General features: G+C 35.1%; 1 protein-coding gene across 7 annotated transcripts in view; it reads left to right on the forward strand.

Annotated features, from left to right (window-relative positions):
- ARFIP1 (ADP ribosylation factor interacting protein 1) overlaps window positions 1-23,542 on the forward strand; it is a 107,157-nt gene that overhangs the window by 48,767 nt on the left and 34,848 nt on the right. For 5 of the 7 annotated variants that reach the window (XM_047717668.1, XM_047717671.1, XM_047717670.1 and 2 more), the window contains 5 exons: window positions 3,279-3,387; window positions 8,269-8,364; window positions 9,944-10,056; window positions 14,206-14,427; window positions 23,089-23,246. In XM_047717668.1, the coding sequence (XP_047573624.1) occupies window positions 3,279-3,387; window positions 8,269-8,364; window positions 9,944-10,056; window positions 14,206-14,427; window positions 23,089-23,246 (698 nt within the window). The remainder of the gene's footprint in view (window positions 1-3,278; window positions 3,388-8,268; window positions 8,365-9,943; window positions 10,057-14,205; window positions 14,428-23,088; window positions 23,247-23,542) is intronic. The other 2 variants (XM_047717673.1, XM_047717672.1) reach the window with 2 other exon arrangements.

Consider the following 23,542-nt stretch of genomic DNA (forward strand, 5'->3'; position numbering starts at 1 on the left):
CCAGGAATCTGTTCACCCAAAGTAGCATTTGTTGCCCTTCATTCTGTATCTCTCTTACCCTGCCTTAAGAAAAACAAACTTAACTTACTACTTGTTACTTACAGCACTTCTTATTGACATACATTTATTTGTTTATCAGGCTCCTTCCCCTTCCTTCCCCCATGTGAGTCTAATTTGGGCAGAGACTGTTTCTACACTGCTCCATCTCTAGCTAGAGCAGGGGCTGTTATTGGTGTTCATTAAATGTTGGGACAATGAATACATTTTTAAAAATAAATAAATAAATAAATCCTTTATGTTCCAGAGCTCAAGCAGTACTTTCTCTTTTCCTATTTGGCCCTCATAGATTAGTCCCTCTTCTGAATTCTTCTGATACCTCTTGTCTTTACTTTGGCAACAAGTTTAACTTTTATATTAATATTTGTGTATCTTGTCTCTCTGATGAGGCAAGGACTGTACCTTAACCTTTTTCTTTGCCTAGAAGGTCTAGCATACAGCTGGAGTCAGCAAATACTCATTAAATTTAAAAATAAACCTATTGCTGTAGCAGCTTCTTAATCTATATGGTTTTGAATCACAAGTCCTTTCAACAAATTCATTTATTCATTCAACAAATATTTAGTGAATGTCTGTATCTCAGGCACTATTTCAGGTGCTAAACATATAGCAGTAAACAAAATAAGCAACATCCCTGCTTTCATGAAGCTTACAGTATATAGAGAGAAGAGATAAAAATAAATACAACTACTGAGTGACGCCTACTATGGGAGTGTAAAACTTCCCATAGTGAGCAGAATAGGGAGTTCCAGTGTAAGGTTGTGACAGTTGCTATTTTATTTTATTTTATTTACTATTCTTTTTTTTTAAGATTTATTTATTTTAGAGGGGAGAGCAGATGGAGAGAATTTCAAGCAGACTCTCTGCTGAGCGTGGAACCCAACACAGGGCTCAAGCCCATGACCCTGCAACCATGACCTGAGCTGAAATCAAGAGTTGGCCGCTTAACCGACTGAGCCACCCAGGTTCCCTGAGAGCTATTTTATATGTTGTTGGGGGAAAGCTTCTCTCACTAGAGAAGCAAGCCCTGTAGATGTCTGGTAAGAAAGCATTCAGGGTGAGGGGGTGTGGAAGAGGAAGTACAAGGCTCTGAAACAAAGATAGGTTTATTGTTTTTGATGGAACTGTGCGGCAGCTAAGGCTGATTCTGGTAGGAGATGAAGTCAAATCATGTAATGCCTAGAGAGCATTTAACAGTCTGGGTTTTCTTCAAATGAGATGCGAGGCTATTGGAGAGTTTTTGCATGTGGGGTAATTTTGGTTGATGTATGGATTTAGTGGTGTGTGTCTTGGATAGAAGCAGGGAGACCAATTAAAAGGCCGTTGAAGTAATCCAGTTGAAATATGATGCTTGCTTAGACGAGAGTGGTAGCAGTGGAAGTGGTAAGAATTTGTTTGATCCTGGATTTATTTTGGGAGTAGATCTGATAGTATTTGCTAATGGTTTAGATGTGGACTTAAGAGAGAATCAAAGATTTGGGCTAAGATTTTGGTAGTAGAGATGCTGTTAACTGAAAGGAGTGAAAATGTAGGTGATATTATTTTGTTTTGTCTGTTGGGGGTTGGGGATTTACTGTGGAATCAGTCAGTTTGGACACATTAAGTTTGAGATGCATATTTAATATCCAAGTCGAAATAGCAAGTATGTAATCGGATATATTGGAGTTAAAGAGAGGGCCAGGTAAGACACCTAAATTTGGAAGTTGTCAAGGTATAGATGGTTTTTAAAGCCAGAAGAATCAATTCGATCACCCAAGAAGTGGCTATAGGAGAAAAAGTCCTCTGACTGAACCCTGGGGCACTTCAGAATTTGGAGGTTGGGGAGATGAGGAGGAATCAGCAAAGGAGACAGTGGAACATAACAGATACTATAAAAGGAAAGTCAGGAATGTCTGAAGTTAGCTGGGGGGTTGAAAGTACAACATGGAGAGAACAGTTAATTACCTATGTCAAATACTGTTTGATAAGTGATAAATTTGGTAAGTCAAACGCTGTTTGATAAGATGAGAATTGACTTCATTAGTTACTAAATCAGGGCCTATCATACCAATCAAATAATTGCCTAGGCAAAATGAGTTTCTCAAGAAAAACCCTTCCCAGCACTTGCCAGTTATGTATCTGCTAAATTTAGACTTTGCTAGGGAGTCTGGGTGGCTGAGTCAGTTAAGTGTCCAACTCTTGTTTTCAGCTCAGGTCATGATCTCACCGTGGTGAGATCGAATCCTCTGTCCGGCTCCACACAGAGTCTGCTTAAGATTCTCTCTCTCTCTTTCCCTCTCCTCCCTTTCTCTTTTTCTCTCTCAAATAAATAAATAATAAATAAAATCTTTTTAAAAATTTAGACTTGCCAGTTAGAAAATTTAAAATGTTAGTCCTGAATTTTCATATTATAACTGTACATTATGTATAGTTCTTAATATTCTTTAATATTACCATATTAAGAAAGGATTTCAAAGACATATTTTTGTTTTAGTGCATCATTTATCAGTATTGTGGGAAACCAGTGGAATCCATTCAGACTCTGATTATGAAAATTAGGTAATTCCTCATATCCAAGCCAGAGGAAAAAAGGACTTTTGGAAGTGTTTCTTAGCATTCTATTTTTTTAACTGTTAAAACAGAATGTGGATATTTATTTTATTATTTATTTTTTATATTTATATCTATTACAGCTAAGTTCCAGTTCGAAGCTAATTTGCATTTGGGTCGACTAATATCAGTGTTTAACATAAATTTAAGTAGCAGAAAATTTCCTTTACCTCACCCTGATTGAAATCCAAGAGCCTTGCTTACCTAACTAACCTTGAAATCAAAGGAAAATTAATACTGCAAGTGAATGATTCATTTATACTGACCATTAGCCAGGCTCATCATGATTGTATTAGACATCAGTTTTTACATAATAGACAGACTTTTTAGTCATCTTAATTCTGTTCTTTAAAATTATTTTTCTGATGTATCAGTAGCTTAAGAATTTGAAAATTGAATTTTGGTATCTGCCTGCTGCTTAGTTCTAGAATAATGGAAGTATTTTGTATCTGACAGCAAATCTTGCTGAGTTTGCTGCTGGTTATACATCATTATAGAATGCCACAACAGCGTTCTCTACATAGTAGAGAAAAAATAGTTTAAGATGTGAGTTAAAGGACACCCTTATGCTGACTGCCCTGTGGTGTGAGATTTTTTATGAAGATTTTCTCTTTTATTCAAATGTTGCCAAGGATTTGAAGCGTTCATTACCAGCTGGACTTGGTCTCTCAGAAACCCAAATTACATCTCATGGCTTTGACAGTACCAAAGAGGGGGTTATTGAAGCAGGAGCATTTCAAGGTAAGAGCCCACACATTTTTAAAGATGGCTGGGGTGGAGGATGGGAGAAGTACATCAAAAGCTACCTTTATTAATAAAGCATAATAAAGTCCTTTGATTCTGTGCTAAAACACTGATTTTATAAGCATAATTTTTTTCTCTTCAATTTAAATAATTTAAGAATTGTTTTAGGAGTCTTTATATAAATAGATCAATGTGCATTATTTCACTGATTATTAAATAATTGGTTTTAAAATACTAAAGTAAAAACTGAAAAATTACATCAAAATGCAGATTTGAATTATTTTAGCTTTTAACTACAAAATTTATAACTGTTAAGTCAGTATTATTTTATATAAATACATATTTCCTATTTCAAAGCAAAAGAAAAATAACTTTTATTTTTCCTGTTAGACATTCCATGTAAGAGGCCTCCCAAAACCACCCTCAGATTCAGTAATTTGCTGAGAGTACTCACAGGACTCAGTATATAGTCATATTTATGACGATGATTGTTACAGGGAAAGTATAGCAAACACAATTAGCAAGGGCCAAGGATGCCTGAGGCCGTCTGGCAAAACTAGGCATAACTTGCAAGGGTCTTCTCCCATAGGATATTAGAAAGCAGTCATTGATTATGCTTAATTCCCCCAACAGACTGTGACAACATGCCATGAACTATTGTGAACCAGGGAAGCTTGTTGGAGCCTCCGTGCCCAGGGTCGTTATTGGAGATTGCTTGTGTAGGCACCCTCTGCCTAGCATGTACCAACATTCCAGACTCCCCAAAGGAAAACAGGCATTTAACATAAACCACATTGTTTGTATAAACAGTTTAGGAGGATTGAACCAGTCTTACCACTCTAGGAATGGAGGGAATCTTCCCAAAATTTAAGTTTCCAGATGCCAACCAAGGGTCAATTATGTAAGACGGTCTCTTTAAAAATAAACAGACCTGCTAAGTTAACTCTTTTCTGCACACATTTCATATATAGTTCTATCTTTAATGTAAGGAAAAGTTGTGTCCTTTTTAATACTCTTGCATATAATAACCTTTTTCAAGTGTTTTTTCATTTTCATGTGAATGGAAGTAAAATCATGTAAACATTTGGATATAAAAAATGAATTGTTTTCTTTCTTTAGCTATAGTTAAAATAGTAGTTATATTTGATGTTTGATGAAGTATATTAATTTTAACACTTCATTATAATTTCATAAAATAAAAAAAATCTCTGTGCCTTTGCAATCCTTAGCCCTCTTGTAGATAGTAGTAGTCTTTATTTTTATTGTACTAATAGTCAGTACTTGATTCAGAACAACTTATATTTTGAAATATATTTTTTCCTAAATTGGCCCTACAAGTAAGCGTTTAAGATAATCCAGGATAACAACCTCTGCTTTAGGCTGTAAAATGAATGGGCTATCGTGACATCATTTTTCCCCCTTTTCATTCTTAGGTTCAGAAAAATAAAACCACAGAAAGGTAGCTTGCATGTCAATATCTCACTAATCATTTTGTAGCATTCTGGATAGCATATCTTCTCTTGGGGATAACTTTGATTTTGAAAGTGCCTTAAATTATGAGTGCTTAAAGGATAAAAGGCATGTATAATATGACACCATTTTTGGATCAGTCACCAATTTCCAAATTTAAATGTCAATAGAGAATGTAAAAAATGCTTTTACTATTAAGATATGTTAAGTATTCTCAATGATTATTTAACTGACATTTGGTTTAATCTTTTTCCCCTTAAGTAGAGTAGTAGTATACAATGATTGAAACCAACTGACCATTTAAACTGTTTTGTATAAGCATGGAAATGCTGATCAGTTTCACTTGCTTACTGATATAGCCTAGTCCTTCAAAGTGGAATAAAAAATATGTTTCATGAGTAATTTATGTCTCTTTGAATTGGCTTTATATAATTTTTTAACATAAGCTGTTGTTGATCAGTATATTAAAAAGAATCATTCTGCCTTATGCAGATTAATTATTTATTAGAAAGGTGTAGTTTTTGTTTTTGTTTTTTTCAGAAAGTTGTACTTGTTTTAAGTGTCTTTGTTTTAAAGCATTTGCAGATAAATTGGAATGAACATGAGAAAAAGCATATGATTAAAATTTTGAAGTTGGTCTTATGAAAAAAAAGTTAAAGGAGTTGGGGCTGTTTTAGGTCTCTGGAAAAATGACTGAATAATAACTTAATAATGATTTTATTACTTAAACAGTTGCTTCAAAAAATACTAACCATTTACTTTTCCATCTCTAGAACATATTTAGGAGAACTTATACTTAAGTTTGGCCTGCCAACAACAAGTATCGAAATCTACTAATTCCATATACTGGAATCTACTACTTCCATATAGTGGAAATTATGAATAAATCAAAGCTCGTTAGAGTGAAGTATACTTGATATCTGAATTTTATTTTAGTGGGACATTGATCATTACCTGCGTATATTCATATTCCTAAATTATTAAGGTGAAATGGAGCTAATTCCTCAAATTTAGTCAATAAGCAAGATTTTAGATTTTTAAGAATTATTTTTTATTGAATATTAGTGAATGATTTTTAGTAACTAATTTAGCCTACATTAGTGGTTTAAAGGGTTTAAGACACAGATAAAGGGTAATTACCATGAAAGGAAAAGGAAAATGCTGAAGTACCGAGTTACCAGGGCACCATGTCTTTTGCTGTTTTAGTTTGGAAGATTCTGTATCATTTGTTACATATATTGTACACATCTTCTGTGTCATGGGATTACTCCTTATGCAGGATTAATAAACAGTAATAACTAGAACAACACAACTTTGTTCCTGGGATCATCAAAAAGTAGAATTATAGTATTTTTTTTTTTTAACATTTACCTATGTAACAGAAACCCTTGTGCCTTGGATAGTAGTGATAATCTTTGTTTAAAATGGTGATTAGATTGGATAACCTATTAAAATGCCTTCTAACGCAATAAGTAACTGTTTTCTGTGTTGAATTTAATAATGGAGATTTTAGGGTGTGAATTCAGAGCATCTGAGTCTCTGATAAGCTGTTTTAACCCCTCTGGGTTTTATTTCTCTTATAATTTAAGTCAGACTTAGTTGATTTCTGTCATCCCTTCTAGTTTTAAATTCAACAGATTTAAAGAGATAAATATCTCTTACTTTGAAAGGTAGTGCCATTCTATTTAGGTCTATTGTATGTTTGGATTTTAATGTTAGGTCTAGTTCAAGTTAAGGTTTTCATATTACTAAAACTGATGACTATTTCTCCATCAGAACTGAGTATATCTGGGATATAACCAATTATTACGAATTCTAAATAAAGATATTTGATCTTGATTTCTATACTACTAGAACATTTAAATTATGAATTTGATTGATTATATGATTTCTAGGGAACTGGGAGAGAGTGTAGTTGAAATAAAAGTATCTTACAGACTTGAAAATATTCTCAGCTAAATGTGGAAGGATATTAAGTTTTTCAACTTTTAATTATCACTCCCTTAAAGATGGACAGACTTCAGAATTTAAAATAAAGAAAGCAGTTGAAGTTATATGGCTTTCTTTGGTTTAATGCCAGACATTAGAACAATGTTGGATAGTCAGTGTTCTCACTTTGTAGATAACTAAGCCTCAGGGATGTTAATTAATTTGCTAGGATATTCCTGATACTATGTGGCACATAGAGCCAGAATTTCAAATGCAGAGTTAAGAATTTAAAATTCAATTGTGTTTCATTCAAAAATTGTTTTTTCCTATGATTCTCAAACTTAGTTGAGTTTTAGAATAATCTTAAGTGGCCTTTTAAAAACCACAAATGCCTAATGTACTGCATGGTGTCTATAGTTAATAAATACTGTATTGTATACTTGAAATTTGCTAATAGAATAGATCTCAAGTATCCACGGAAAAATAACCAAAAGAAGTGATGGAAGGTAGCTATGCTCACCACTATACCACCAACGCCCAAAAGAAGTGATGGATATATTAGTTTGTATACATACATGAACACATCCCACTGTGCACCTGAAATGTATACAGATTTTTTTGTTTAGTAAATAAAAACAGTTGAATAAAAAAGGTAAAACTGTAAAAATTATAAACAAAAACCTACAGATACCTCTGGATGATCAGTAGATCTTATGCAGCGTCCCAGCTATGTTTTAAAAGCTTCATTCATACAATTAAGTAGAATATGCTGTTGTACTCTACATCATCAGTTCTCAGACTTCAGAATACATACAAATCACCTAAGCATCTTGTGAAAATGCAGATTCTAATTCAATAGGTCTAGGACAGGACCTGAGTTTTTGCATTTTTAATGAGCTCTCAGGAAATTCCTGTTATAGGTCCCCTGCATCCACATTAGGAGTAGCAATGATCTACACTTTGTGCTGTTGCCTTTATGATGAGAAGTTTTGGACTCCTCAATTCCTGTGAACACTGTGACTAGTTCACAATTTGTGAATTCTAAGTTTGATGCATTATTACATACCTTTGTTTATCTACTTAAAGAGCTTTCCTTTGAATGTAGGAGTAGCAGGTTATAAAATATTTACTTAAACTAATCGTTCAGCTATGGAACTTTAATCACATTCTGTTAATCCATTTGGAAATAACAGAGTCCAGGTAAAGTCATGTTTAGACGTGACCTTGCCAAGTTTCTTCTTATAGTTACACGTGTTTTGTTTGGTTTCAACAGTTCCATGAAAAGTTTATGCAAGAATTCTGCCTGGTCGCATCCATTTATTTTTAGTTCCTTCCTGCAAGAAAGCAAATATATTAATTCCAATTTTTAACCCAATTTTTAAAATATTTTTAAGGGCAGTGTCAGTAAACCGAGATTCAAAATGTGTGGTATGTAGAGAAGAAAGAGGATTTTCACAGTTAAATGTCTACCCTTTCCAGGTTCCCCGGCACCACCATTGCCATCTGTTATGTCTCCTAGCAGGGTTGCAGCTAGTCGGCCGGCTCAACAAGGAAGTGATTTAATTGTTCCTGCAGGTATTCACTGCACTCATTGGATAAAACCCTCTTGCTACTTCTGAAACTAAACTAATTCACTCAGTTTCGTAATCCCTTGCTTTATATTCATAGGTGTGTGTAATTCTGCCTTTTCTTGGTGGCTGCTGCTTTCCTTTTTTAACAATAACGGAAATAATCTTTCTAGGCATACCTCTTTTTCTGGCTTTTCAGTGGTATTAGCTATATATCTTAAACATGATGTTTAATTCACTTTGAGATTAAAAAACATTGTAAAATTGGATTCATTTTACATCACGCTTTCTCAACTCTGGAAAAATGTAGAGTAACTTATTTGATCCTCTCAGCTTTGCAGCTCTGTTCTCTTGTTTTCAGTTAAACAAAAAAGGAGCCTTCAACAGTTGGCTTGTTCATTATTTGGAATGGGTCAAGTGGAAAATGTTGTATCTTCCTATTTTCAACTACAGTTTACAGATAGCTTGCAGATTGCAACAAAATGATATATAATTTACCAATTAGGCCCAGTGAAAAGTACCTGGGGAAAATGTATTTCTTTGCATTGAATTTGCTCTATACTTTAATATTGCCGAACTATAAAAATAGGAAAAATTTGAACAACAGATTTCTTTTTCACATATGAAATGTTAACATTCTGTATTTTGTTTCTATGACAATTTTATAAATCTTAAATGTATTTGATTTTAATATACCATTCTTGATCTTAGGCTTGTGGTAAAGTTGTGGCAAAGGCTGGTCTGACTGTAGGAGTAAGTGAGAAGAGAAATTTTTGCTCTAACTTTAAAAGCCATTTTTTAGGACTTTTTCTCTTCTCCTTATTTCATTGTTGTTTTCAAATTATTATGAAGTTTTTGCTCTAAGTCATTAGTATCATAAGCATTTAACTATTTTCTTCTATGAAAAATATTTTACTATAGAAACAATATAGGTATAAAGTTGCTTTTATGTCATAATTTCTTAATTATTGGAACAATACGTTGTCAGGGCTTTATACTGCCTTTATTAATTATGGCTTTTTGCAGGAGGGTGGGTGGTCTTGGAAAAAAAAAAACCAAGAGGTACAATGTAGGTCTTGTTTTAGCCTAGCCTTTCATACTGGTGGTAAGGTATTTTTAATGACTATTTGAAATTTGAATTATATTTTTAAATCCTCCAAAATTATAGTAACCTCTTGTTGCTCTGTTCTACATCATATGATGAAAGGAGATCACTGTGAAGAGTACATAACCTTTCCAGATTTTTACTGACACAGTTTTTTTTAGGGTCATTAGGTTGTAAGATTAATTGTGGAAATTTTGTTTTCTAGAAGTAAAGAGCTTATCTAGAAGAGAAGGCTGGTTGTAGCATTTTTTTTTTTTTTAAGATGATAGACAAACCACAAAGCATTTGTGTTTAATTGGCAGAAATATTTTTAAGTGTTTGAAAATTGTCCTCAATTATTCCAGAAAGTTCTACTCCTTCACTTTGTGGAAACCTTTTTAAGTGCATAAGTAGTTTAATTTGAATAGCATCAATGGTTTGGGTTTTTTTCCCTACTCCTCTTTATCTAGTTTGTGTTTTGTCTTCTGTCATGATCATGCAGGTGGCCAGAGAACACAAACCAAAAGTGGACCAGTTATTCTAGCAGATGAAATAAAAAATCCTGCAATGGAAAAGTTAGAGCTTGTTAGAAAATGGAGTCTAAACACCTATAAGGTTTGTATTTTTTTAATGTTTCCGCCCTGACTAGCTCTAAGAATTTTCATTCTTATGCAAATTGTATGTTATGCAAATTATTTGCAATTATATGAAAATATAGGAGAGAATAATGGCATCTAACTATAAAAATACAATTACAAAGTGAAGTATTTTGTTTTATTGATCTTTGAATAAATGTAGTTTCAAAAGTCAGTAACAAAAGTGTAAAAAAGCTACAGAAATGCTTATTAATTCATAGAACATAATTGAAAAAGTAATATATTACCTTGGAATACGTTTACCTGTAGAACTGCTATAGACTTGTCTATCCCTATCTCCTCTTCTTGATACCTTATAGCAACTGAATGTCAGAGTTATAGTCATTTTTCAGAGTTGGAATTCTCTGATCTTATTGTAATAATTAAGCATTAACTGTACAGACAGCACCACATTGCAAAGAGTTAAACTTCAACAATGTATTGATGTTGTTAGTTGCATTGCTTCAGAGTAACTGGTAACTATTCTTTTGTATGGCCTCTGTAAAACAAATAAGCAAATTATTTAAGCCATAGTATTTTTTATGTATTTCAAATAGCTCAAGCCACAGAGCCACTTAGGACCTTTGAATCCTAACAGGGACAAAACAGAATTTAAATAACAGTTAGGGGCGCCTCGGTGGCTCAGTCAGTTAAGTGTCCATCTCTTGATTTCAGCTCAGGTCATGATCTTGAGGTGGTGAGATAGAGTCTCACGTTAGGCTCTGAGCTCTGTGCACAGTATGCTTGAGATTCTCTCTCTCCTTCTCCCTCTGCCCCTCCCCCGGTCACAATCATCCTCTCTCTCTCTCAGATAAATAAATAATCTTTGAAAAAAATAGTTTAAAGAACAGTGAAGTGGGTGAAAACCCTAGCTACTCAAGTTAGGGCATTGGCCATAACAGTCTACATTGGTGAATTGTTTGTGGATGTAGTGGTTTATAACGCAGCAATGGTCTATATTTTTATACAGAGCACATGTCTGTGTCTTCTCAAGAGTAATATAGAAGTAAATTTATTCTTTCAGTTAATACTTTCAGAATATCTGAAATCATCTACAAAAGTACAGGTTTTCTTAAATGATAAAAGTGCCCTGAAACATGCTCATGAATCTTACCCAAAATTATTTTCTAATGCCACTGTAGCCCTGAGAAATGCCAATGGTAGTCGTCAAAAAATGGTGCCAGTGTAGACTGTTCTCATTCAGGATGTTGTATTTAATTATTGCTCCTTTTGTTATCAAGGATCTGGATTCTTTCATTCCATGTATTGTCTCTCCCTTTGTATTCCCTCATATCACAACAGTTCACCCATATATCCAGATTTCTACTTCATCTTCTCATTGACGCCACGTATCTATTATCATTAAGTGGACTCTGGCTCCTTAATATTTTATTTTATCCCTTTTTCTCCATCCTCTTTCACAGCCATTGTCTATGTCTTTGTTACTCTCACATTACTGAAAGAGCTTCCTGACAAAATCTCTTAGACTTCATATTCTGCACTGCCTAACATGGTTCACCCTTGCTTGAAATTGTTCATTTGATCTCTGTTGTCTTAGAATGGCATGGATCTGACCCATCTACCTTCCCAACATTCTCCCCTATTCCGCCTCTTTCCCACCAGTGATCCATACCAAATTATCCAGAGATATCCTAAACAAACTATGGTATCTCATACATCTATAACTTTGTTCATGTGACTATATTTGCCTACTACTTGGAATTTCTTTTTGCTCCCTTTCATTTCACATTTTGTCTTTCATACCAAACTGAGCTTCATTCATTTATTTATTAAATGTATTTATTCAACCATTCCTTTGTTCATTTACTCATGAAATTTGTGTCTAACTAGTAACATTCTGTGATCACACATTGAAACCTAAAGAATGCAGTCCTTTGCTGTCTCAGTTGATAGAGCATATGACTCTTAATCTTGGGATTGTGAGTTCGAGCCCCACGTTGGCTGTAGATACTACTTTTTAAAAAAATTAATTAGTGGGGTGCCTGGGTGGCTCAGTCATTAAGTGTCTGCCTTCGGCTCAGGTTATGATCTCAGGGTCCTGGGATCGAGTCCTGCATCTGGCTCCCTGCTCTGCAGGAAGCCTGCTTCTCCCTCTCCCACTCCCCCTGTCTGATCTCCTCTCTGATGTCTCTTTATCTCTGCCAAATAAATAAATAAAAATCTTAAAAATAGATAAATAAAAATAAATAATTAATTAGGGACTCCTGGGTGGCTCAGTCAGTTAAGTCTGCTTCAGCTCAGGTCAGGGTTGAAGGATTGAGCCCCATGTCAGACTCCCTGCTCAGTGGGGAGTCTGCTTCTCCCTTTTTCTCTACCTCTTCCCCCTCTCATTTTTTCTCTCTCTCAAATAAATAAAATCTTTTTTAAAAATAATTAATTAATTAATAAAAATAACTACCACCTTAAAAAAAATACAGCCTTATTTCTGAACCAAGTCTTACTATTACAAATTACAGAATTTAAGATTTTGTTCATTTGAGCCTTCCTCTTGTGTCCCTTAGTTCATGTTTCCCTTGTTCCCTCCTTTTTTCCTATATACTTATTATCTGCTCCCTGTTTTTTGGCTACTTCTACAGTAATCTGAGTTGAATCATTTTTTTCTTAAGATTTTATTTATTTATTTGGCAGACAGAGATCATAAGTTGGCCATAAGATGGCTGGCTCCATCAGTGGATTATGCAACTCTTGATCTCTGGGTTGTAAGTTTGAGCCCCACGTTGGGCGTAGAGATTACTTTAAAAAATAGATTTATATGGGGCACCTGGGTGGCTCAGTGGGTTAAAGCCTCTGCCTTCGGCTCAGGTCACGATCCCAGGGTCTTGGGATCGAGCCCCACATCGGGCTCTCTGCTCAGCAGGGAGCCTGCTTCCTCCTCTCTCTCTCTGCCTGCCTCTCTGCCTACTTGTGATCTCTGTCTGTCAAATAAATAAATAAAAATCTTCAAAAAAATAATTTAAAAATTTTAAAAAATAGATTTATATGTATTGACAAGAAAAAAAATCTCAAGGTATTTGGTCATAGGAAAATGACCTATGGGATGTATGTATAGCATACCACAGTCTCATTTTTACTTGAAAAATATATATGTGAGTGTAGAGGTTTAAGGAAGAGTGTAGACTATCCATCAAACTGTTAATAGTAGTTTTGTTTTATTTAGTGGGATTAAAGGAAGGAAGAGGAAATTCTCCTTTTATTTCATTCTTATTTTAATTTTTGGAATAGATACCAGTTCTGTAACCAAAACTATGAAAGACAAGATAAAAGAGAAAATTTGCAAATTTAAAAAATTACAATATTTTTCACTTCTTTAGAATATTTTTGTTAACTTTAAATGGTGATGAGTATATTAATGCCCTATATGATTACTCTAAAAATATATTGTTGAGTAGTGAAGTTGCTTATAATTTTTTATTGCTAACAAAAATTTCCTGTATCATTTCTGGGGCAAGACAGAATAACATAATTTAGTACTATTCTTTCTGGATAGAAGTAAAAGAATTCAGGAGTCTCTTACCTCTACCTCTTTCTCTTCTTTCCTCCTTCCCTCCCTCTATCTCTTCCTTTCTTCCCTTTTCTCTCTCCCCACCCTTCCTACCTCCTCCTCTTGCCTCTTTCTCCTTCCTTTCTTCCTTTCATTCCTCCTACTCACACACATACACACAGCTATTTAAGAGGAAGATAGAAGGAAAAAAAGCATTTGAAAACAACAGGAGAGTAGAATTTTGATATGCTTATTATTCCTATATTAACATCCCACTCGTGTTCTTAAGTCAATGCTAAGTATTTCAGTTGTTGTAAATAATCTACGCAAGTATAAACCTGAAATATGATTATGTGAGGGAGCTCTACCAATAGATATAAATTAGCTAAGTCTTAAAACGTCCTCTGATTAATAATAGTTATTGGGTATGTCTGGTAAGTTTATTTTGAATCTTGGTGAACTTCTTAGTGGGCAGACAGTTTTCAGTTTTTTAAGAGTAACTTGTTTGAAGCCAAAAATGGTATATGCCAAATGCTGTAGCATTTGTACTTTGGATTGCTATATTATTCCTTTCTCTTTTGTTCTTTTTTTTTTCTTCCTAAACAAAGTGCATCTTTCCACTTTTAGTGCACTCGACAAATTATTTCTGAGAAGCTAGGCCGTGGATCAAGAACTGTGGACCTTGAACTTGAAGCCCAGATTGATATATTAAGAGATAACAAGAAAAAATATGAAAATATTTTAAGACTGGCTCAGACATTGTCAACCCAGCTTTTCCAGATGGTGCATACCCAAAGGCAACTTGGAGATGCATTTGCTGACCTGAGTTTGAAGTCACTAGAACTCCATGTAAGATTATTTTAAATAACTTTTGGAAAGTGTGGAGGAGGAGAATGGCAATAGTATTCTAGGATGTAATTTGTTACATTTCTGATTTGCTTAACTCTTAATAAATTTGGAATTGGTATTCTCTTAAAATATTTCATGTAATTTTTAAGAAGGCCCAAATGTCTAGAGATGTCAGCTAGAGGTTTCAGGGGAAGGGAACTTAGTTAGAGGAAAGAAAAGGAAAGTACTCAGCCTGCCTTAGTCTAGGAAAAATCATAGCTATGTGTATGTGAGTTTGGGTAAAAAGCAAATTTAGGTACCTATTGAAAATCTCTTATCTATTCTCAAAGTGTCTTTTTTTTTTTTAAAGATTTTATTTATTTATTTGACAGAGATCACAAGTAAGCAGAGAGTCAGGCAGAGAAAGAGGGGGAAACAGGCTCCCCGCTGAGTGTGGAGCCCGATGCAGGGCTCGATCCCAGGACCCTGAGACCATGACTTGAGCTGAAGGCAGAGGCTTTAACCCACTGAGCCACCCAGGCGCCCCTCAAAGTGTCTTGAGCAAATAGTAACTTGTTTGACTGGATTCATGATCTTTTACTGAAATCATTAATATAAATTGTGAGTTTTTAAAAATTAAGAATTTTAGGGGCACCTGGGTGGCTCAGTGGGTTAAGCCTCTGCCTTCGGCTCAGGTCGTGATCTCAGGGTCCTGGGATCGAGCCCCACATCGGGCTCTCTGCTCGACAGGGAGCCTGCTTCCCCCCACCTCTCTCTGCCTGCCTCTCTGCCTGCTTGTGATTTCTGCCAAATAAATAAATAAAATCTTTTAAAAATTAAAAAATAAAAATTAAGAATTATAGAATAATTATAAATTTTTTTTGCATATATCTCTAAAGTATTCAGCAAAGCATTCCTAAGAATTTCTTATGTTACCTTAAGTGACTTCTTTGATCACTTTTTTTTTCCCCCTTCCCTGGAGCCAAAAAGGTTAAATCCCTTGCCTACAGACTTTCTAACTTAAAGAGTTAGATAATTTAGAGCATTAAATTATTTGATAATATCTACAATCTTGGAAAAGAAAGTTTGGCTAGAGATGGCAATCTATCTCATAATAGTGAGGAATACTTAGATTCAATTCTAACTGAGTCACTAAATAGACAAAAAGAATTAATCTAATATTTGGGAAGCTGATTAGTTTAACAGCTGTCCACAATTTCAGCGTAACGAGCTGGGTGCTTTGTAGTCATTGTATCATGTAATTTACCTAATAATACTGCAAGAAATATTAACACTATTTTATAGATGAGGAAACTGAAACCAAGAAAGGTTAGGTAGTATTCGTAAGATCACAAAACAAATAAAAGGTAGAGCTGTGGACCACCTAGGTAGCTCAGTCGGTTGAGCCTATGACTCTTGCTTTCGGCTCAGTTCATTTTCCTGATCAGAGTCCTGGTATTGAGCTGGCATCCTCCGCACTCTCAGCTGGGAGACTGCTTGTCCCTCATCCTCCCGCACTGGTCCTCTCCCTGCTCATGCATGTGCCTGTATGTATTCTCTCTCTCTCTCTCAAATAAATAAATACATAAAATCTTTTTTTTTAAAAAGGTAGAGCAAGATGCCTGGGTGGCTCAGTTGGTTAAACATATGCCTTCCAGCTCAGGTCATGTCCTGGGATCAAATCCTGCATCAGACTCCTTGCTCAACTGGGAGCCTGCTTCTCCTTCTGCCTGCTGCTCCCCCTGCTTGTGCGTACTCTGGCTCTCTGTCTCTTTGACAAATAATAAAATCTTGAAAAAAAAATGAAGAAAAAAAGGTAGAGCTGAAAGTCATATATATGTACAATTTATGTTTTATATATATAAACATACACATATTTGTTTTGTTTTCATAGCCGAGGACATATACAGACAGCGAGGCCAGGAGAGGGCGGCTCCAGGTGGGGCTTGCCTGTGTGTGTGCACGGGGTGGAGCTACAGCAGGCCTGTCTATATTTCTCCATGATCTCTTCTTATCTCTTAAAGTGGAATCTTTTTTTTTTTTTTTAAGATTTTATTTATTCATTTGACAGAGAGAACACAAGTTGGCAGAGAGGCAGGCAGAGAGAGAGGAAGGGAAGCAGGCTCCCTGCTGAGCAGAGAGCCGGAAGCGGGACTCAATCCCAGGACCCTGAGATCATGACCTGAGCTGAAGGCAGAGGCTTAACCCACTGAGCCACCCAGGCACCCCTTTTAGTGGAATCTTTAGAGAGAACTATCCCCACAGTATGAAAAGAGGTAGCCAGAGTATAGGGTCTGGGGAAGTGTTAGAGCAGTGTTATCAGTGATGCTGCACTCAGTAGACCCTGTTAATTATAATAGTTAATACACATTGGGGATTTACTATATGCCAGATACTATTCTAAGTGGTTTGTATATGTATTAGCTCATTTATTGCTCAGTATTAGCTAGTAGGTACTTTTGTTAGCTTTTCTAGATGTCAAATCCTTTTTTTTTTTAAACAGAACTGGTGGTTAAGCCTCAGTATTCAAGTCTGTTAGACCCAGTTTTAATTTTTGAGTTTCTTATTTGATCATCTCTAATCCTTTGTAAGGATTGATAGTTCATGAGTTTTATTACAATGAAAAAATTATTAATTGTTTTAACAGAATAAAACTTTTTTTAAAAGGCATTTTATTTATTTGAGAGAGAGAGCAGAGTGAGTGAGAGAGAACATGAGTGGGAAGGAGCAGAGGGAGAGGGAGAAGCAGGCTCCCCCTCTGAGCAAGGAGCCGGACACAGGGTTTGATCCGGACCCCAGATCATGACCTGAGCCGATGGCAGACACTTAACTGACTGAGCCACCCAGGTGCCCCAGAATACAAGTTTTTATCTTGCAACTGCCATATGGGTCCATTGGAAATCAAGGACACAGTATGGGATCTTAATGATCTTAAAACAGTTTGCTATTTCATCATCTTGGGAATTATTTCATCATTACTTATCTGTTATTTCCAACCATGTTAAAAGTTACTAAGATGATAGGAAAACAAAAGAATGATGGCATTGCCTTAAAAAGTAATGTAATGGATAAATATCTTTGTCTTTTTTTTTAATGTTTATGCAACATAGTTGAAAATTCAGAAATTTTCATTTTTTTGCCCATATAATGGCAAAGAGAAGACAATACCAGAGGAAGATATTTCATAGTTATTAGACAAAATCAGAAGATGATTGCAGAGAGACAGCAGCGTTGACTCAACAATGATGGCAAAATAGATAATACAAGTGAAATCCCAGTCTGAGTCTTCTGATGACGATATCCTATATGAATTTTCTTAAATTCAAGAGTCAGTGAATTTTTAAGGACAAAAAAGAAATATGGTGCTATATTAAGAAAGGCAGGCAGAGAGGGGTGGGGGGAAGCAGGCTTCCTGCTGAGGAGAGAGCTTGATGTTGGGCTCGATCCCAGGACCCTGGGATAATGACCTGAGCTGAAGGCAGAGGTTTTAACCCACTGAGCCACCCAGGTGCCCCGAGAAAAGACAATTTAATGAGGTAAAGTGCCATGCTTTAACAGAACTGGGAGTCAGAGGCATGTGATAAAATGGTAAAAATTTGAGTATTCAAAGAGTTTGGCAGTTCACATTTTGATTCTGCTACTGACTGGATTTACCAGTTTTGTTAAATTCTTCGTATGTCAATTTCTTAGTAATAATATGAAGATAATTCTCTTACAAGTTTGACAGAAAGTGTATTGAGATAACTTGCTTAAAGTTTCTGACAGATTATAGGCATTCAAGAAAGGTTCAGGAGATTTGCTTTTTCTTCTGCTGGATACTGGTTTTTTCTCTAGAAAATGAAAGAACTGAACTAATGTTTAAATTTTTTTTTACTCCCAATGCCACAATCCCAAAAGAGCTATCATAACCATATTTTATTCAGTGCCTCTATGTGCCATACCTGTGCTAAGTATTGTCAGTGAGTCTGTTAGTATGTCATAAGGTAGGAGAAAGTAGACACCAGGTCTTCATCGCTGCACTATCAACTTTTTCTCAAAAAGAAATCAATAGGCAAGGAAGAGTTACTTTGCTGGCTTGTGTGATTGAGCCTGATGACCAACAGAAAGGAAACTGGACTGCTACAAGAATATACCTAGAATGTAGGCAACCTCTTAGGGCATCTCCTAGTACTCCTACATTTACCATGCCCTGTGATTAATGTCAGTGAAAAATGACAACAACCCATTTCAGCCAGGACTACTAATTGCCTGGATGCTTCAGGAATAAAGGTTTGTGTCACCCTACGAGGCAACGAATTGACAGGCTGAGGTGTTAGCTGAGAGCCAATTCAATATGGAATGGGTAGTAGAAGAAGCTAAGACTCTGTGACCATCTGTAGAAATGAAGACTATAATTGTTACGAATATTTATTTTGTTATCAATATGTGTATGTATAAAGCAAATAACTTTGTTTTCTTCCCTCTTTTATCCCCTTAGCATACAACATAAGATATACTATTAACTTTACATCATAGTACTTAACTTACAGGAGACCAAGGGAAAAAGTATAGGATACAAAGGGAAAAAGTAAATGTCACTCAAGGACTCTGCACTTGTTTCTGGGGAAATGGCTAGTCTGTCTTTGGTAGCATGCAGGACAGTCATGTCATGTTAGGTGAACCTATGACTTCACTATTGCCTTTATTTGGATGGAGATTAAGTATGGTTTAAGGATATGTGTATAAGTGCTGCTAAAAAGAGTAGACTGTGATGGTTAATTTTATATGTCAACTTGATTAGACTAACGTGGCCAGTTGTTTGGTCAAATACCAATCTAGATGTTGCTATAAAGATACAGATTTTGTAGATATGATTAAAATTTGCAATAACAAACATTACAGATATGACTTAAAGTTGACTTTAAAGAGATTAACCTCCAGAATGTATGATTTGAAGTTGACTTTAAAGAGATTATCCTCCAGAATGTGGATGGACTTCATTCAATCAGCTGAAGACCTTCAGAGCAAAAAGGCTGAGGTTTCTTAGAGAAGAATTCTTCCTTAACACTGGAACATTAGAAATCTGGCCTCCGTTTCTAGACTACTGACCTACCATTCATAGTTCAGGTTTGCCAAGTCCCACAACCGTGGGAGTCAATTCCTTAAAATAAGTGTGTGTGTATTATGTACATATCTCATATTGGTTTTGATTCTCTGGAATATCCTGATTAAAAAATATCCATCCTATAAATACTGATTCCAAATTTCAAACAGTCTCCAACAGGTTCTAGCTTATTATTTTTATATTTATAAACACTGATGAGAATGTCCAATCCAATAAATTTTCTATTTCTTACATTATTTATTTCCTTCAAATCACATCTGCATACACATTTGCCTTTAGCATTTATTCACTAACAAATTACATGAAGTATATTTTGGTACATAAGTCATCATAAAAGAATATAGTATGTCTTTTTAGCAAAATAGGATAGTCTAAATTCTTAGTGGAAAATGTTGCATGGGGGCACCTGGGTGGCTCAGTTGGTTAAGTGTCTGACTCTTGATTTTGGCTCAGGTCATGATCTCAGGGTCATGGGATCAAACCCCGAGTCAGGCTCTGCAGTGAATATGGAGTCTGCTTGTTCCTCTCCCTCCGTCCCTCCCTCCACTCATGTGTGCATGTGTGTGCTCTCATGTGTGCTCTCTAATAAATGAATACACAGAATCTTAAAAAAAAAAGAAAAATGTTGCATGATGGGCTCATGTCTACTAGATAGACAGGAGCTATGACTATCAAGATAAAAATACCCGTGATGATTAATTTTACATGCCAACTTGACTAGGCCATGATGTCCAGATTTTGGTCAAACGTTATTCTGGATATTTAAGTGCCGGTGTGTGTTTTTTTTTTTTTTTTTGAAGGAGATTAATATTTAAATCGGAGTGTGAGTAAAGCAGACTGCCCTCCACAATAGCAATGGGCTTCATCCAATCAACTGAAGACCTTAACAGAACAAAGACTGAATTCCCTGGAGCAACAAGGCATTCTGCTAACAGACTGCCTTTGCACTTAAGCTGCAACTCTTCTTGAGTCTCTCCAGTCTGCCAACCTATTCCACAGGTTTTACATATACCAAGACTCTAAAATCCTATGAACCAATCTCTTAAAATACATCTCTCTGTATATCTACATATCCTGTTGGTTCTTTGTCTACAGAACTTAACTTTAAGTTAACTTAAATAAATAACTAAAACCAACTCTCCATTTAAAAAAAAAAATTGTCTTTTCTCAATCTAGAAAGTAACATCAAAATAAGAAAAATTCACATAGCCCATATTATTGTCAATTATCAGTTTTTGCTCTGTATTTAAATTAACCCACTTGTTATTAATTAAGTAATAATTTATAGTACTAAAACTGGATGTTTTAGATCTAGTTAGATGTTTCTGTTATTTGCTCCTACTGTATACATTTAAGGGGAAATAGTGGTCATTTACATCTGGTAAATGTTGTAAGTGAGGTAGGAGCAGCTAAAGAGAAAAAAAATTCAAATGTTTTGAGACTTTTCTCCCTCTATATAAATCAAGCAAGTATTAAGATTAAGGAATTGTATTGGCCTTCCCTGTTTAGTGGCAGATTAGAACCAAAGCCCTACACTTAATGTATAAACCCTTTAATTACTTTGTATTTAGTTTATTTGTAATTGCTAAGGCAGTTTATAATGTATAAAATGTCCCTGTCCAACCGACAATACTGAAACAACTTATCAACTAAATGAAGTTTATGAATCATGTTTTATTTATTTTCAGTGCCAGAAAAGCATATTTATTTGTTTCTTATAATGCATTTACATATGTATATTCATTTCTTTCTAGTGTCCCAGTTGTTTTATATCTTTTACTTAATATATCTCTTGTACCTTACTATAAAAAACAAAAGCTTTTTTATTCTAGCCAGTTAAGTTTAAATTAATACATTAAAATCTTAAGTTTTATATTTTTTTCACAGAAGTACAAGTGGGATTTACATCCATGAAACAGAACAGTGGCAGTTTAATCTTCCTGTTTGCTTTTTTCATTGTAAATATAGTATTCCAAATTCTGCTACATAGCTTTTCAGTCTGCTGCTATTTCATCTTACTATGTTACAGGGGGTTTTTTGTTGTTGTTTCTTATCAAAAGATTAGCCTTCTAGATTGCATTCTCCCTATGGCTAATTAGGACTTGTGGCATTTTCAGTGTTAATAATGTGAAATTGTGGATATTTAAAATTTTTAGAAGTGAACAGTGTTGGGGCACCTGGGTTACTCAGTTGGTTGAGCGACCAGCTCTTGATATTAGCTCAGTTCATGATCAGGGTCCTGGGATGAAGCCTCAGGTCCGGCTCCATGCTCAGCACGCAGTCGACTTGAAATTCTCTCTCCCCTTCTCCCTCTGCCCCTCACCTGACTTGTGCACGCGTGCACACTCTCTCTCAAATACATAAATCTTTGTTTTTTTTTAAAGATTGTATATTTATTTGAGATAGAACGAGCAAAAGAGTGTGTGAGTAGGGGGGAGGGGCAGAGGGAGAAGGAGAAGCAGACTCCTGCTGAGCAGGGAGCCTGATCCCAGGATTTGGAATCATGACCCGAGCTGAAGGCAGACACTCAACTGACTGAGCCACCCAGGCACCCCTCAAATACATAAATCTTTAAAAAAAGAGAGAGAGAGTTACGTGGACATCTCTTAAATGGAAAATGCTTTTAACACAATAAAGATAATTTTACTTTCCTGCTATTTATTTATATTGGATATTTTATCACCTAGAAATTATATCTACCGCACTAGCATTAAACTTGCATTTCCTAAGATTTCATTTCATGTTACATTTTTACCATCTGAAATTAAGAAGTATTTCATTAACAAACTTCAGAATTGTCAAATTGAATGATACATTCTACAATAAGCTATGATCAAATCTTTTATTTGTTCAGATGCATCCTGATAATGTTAAAGCTGTCCAGTCTTTCACTACTGGAAGTTTAGAGTTAGTACTTAACATTTTTGAAAGAGTCACATGTAACATTTTCTAGGCCAAGACTCAGTTTATTCAGAGCAAATGAACTTGAACTGGTGTTGAGTGATCCTTCCCCAGCTGTGCACTTACATAGACCTGAGCTTGGGAGTCAACTAGTCACCGAGTTCACAAAGAAATGTGCATTGTTAATATTTATACACCAAGGAGATTATGTCAAAACACAAAAATTGCAGTCTGTCTTATGTCTGAAAGTTTTAGTCAATTGTTAACCTAATTTGGTTGTGAAAGTTATAGTTTCTCTGATTAATAATCTGCTATATTTTTCTTCTTAACATCTGTGCTTACAGTATAGTAAAAACAAAACATGGAAATGAAAATATTCTTTCTAGTACAAAGTAGTTTAACTTTTTAAAATTATTTAATTCTAGCTATACATCTGAGCTGATGACAATTTTGGTTTACTGAACTTTTTTGGTAATTATATAGCTAGTGTGATTTAGATTTGCTTATTTAAACATTAAAAGAAGAAAACTTCTATAGAAGTTAGAAGTTAGAAGAAAACTTCTAATATTTTAAATATTTTCTAAATCAAATATTTTCCCATTAATGATATATTTGAGATTTTTTTTTTGTCACATTCACTAATAAGTGGATATGTTAAGGTGATTTTTTTGTTTTAGGAAGAATTTGGCTATAACGCAGATACCCAGAAGCTACTGGCTAAAAATGGAGAGACTCTTCTTGGAGCCATTAATTTTTTCATTGCCAGTGTGAACACTTTGGTGAATAAAACAATTGAAGATACATTAATGACTGTGAAACAATATGAAAGTGCCAGGTAGGTATAAATTTTCATTATATTGTCTCTTTGCAGATGGTACATAATTCGGTTAAGGTTTTAAGTCGCATATGCTAGGAATCAACTCTGGATAATATGGGCAGAAAAAGAATACAGTAGAAGGTTGTAGGATAGCCCATAGAACTAAAGAGAAAGGCAAGCGAACAGATTCTAGAAATAAGCAGGAATCAAAATCAAGATAATGCATCAGAAGAATCTAGGGACACCTGGGTGGCTCAGTTGGTTAAGATAATGCATCAGAAGAATCTAATTAGGACCCCAAAGCTGGGTACCTC

This window comes from Lutra lutra, chromosome 2 (assembly GCF_902655055.1).
Source record: "Lutra lutra chromosome 2, mLutLut1.2, whole genome shotgun sequence".
Taxonomy (NCBI): domain Eukaryota; kingdom Metazoa; phylum Chordata; class Mammalia; order Carnivora; family Mustelidae; genus Lutra; species Lutra lutra.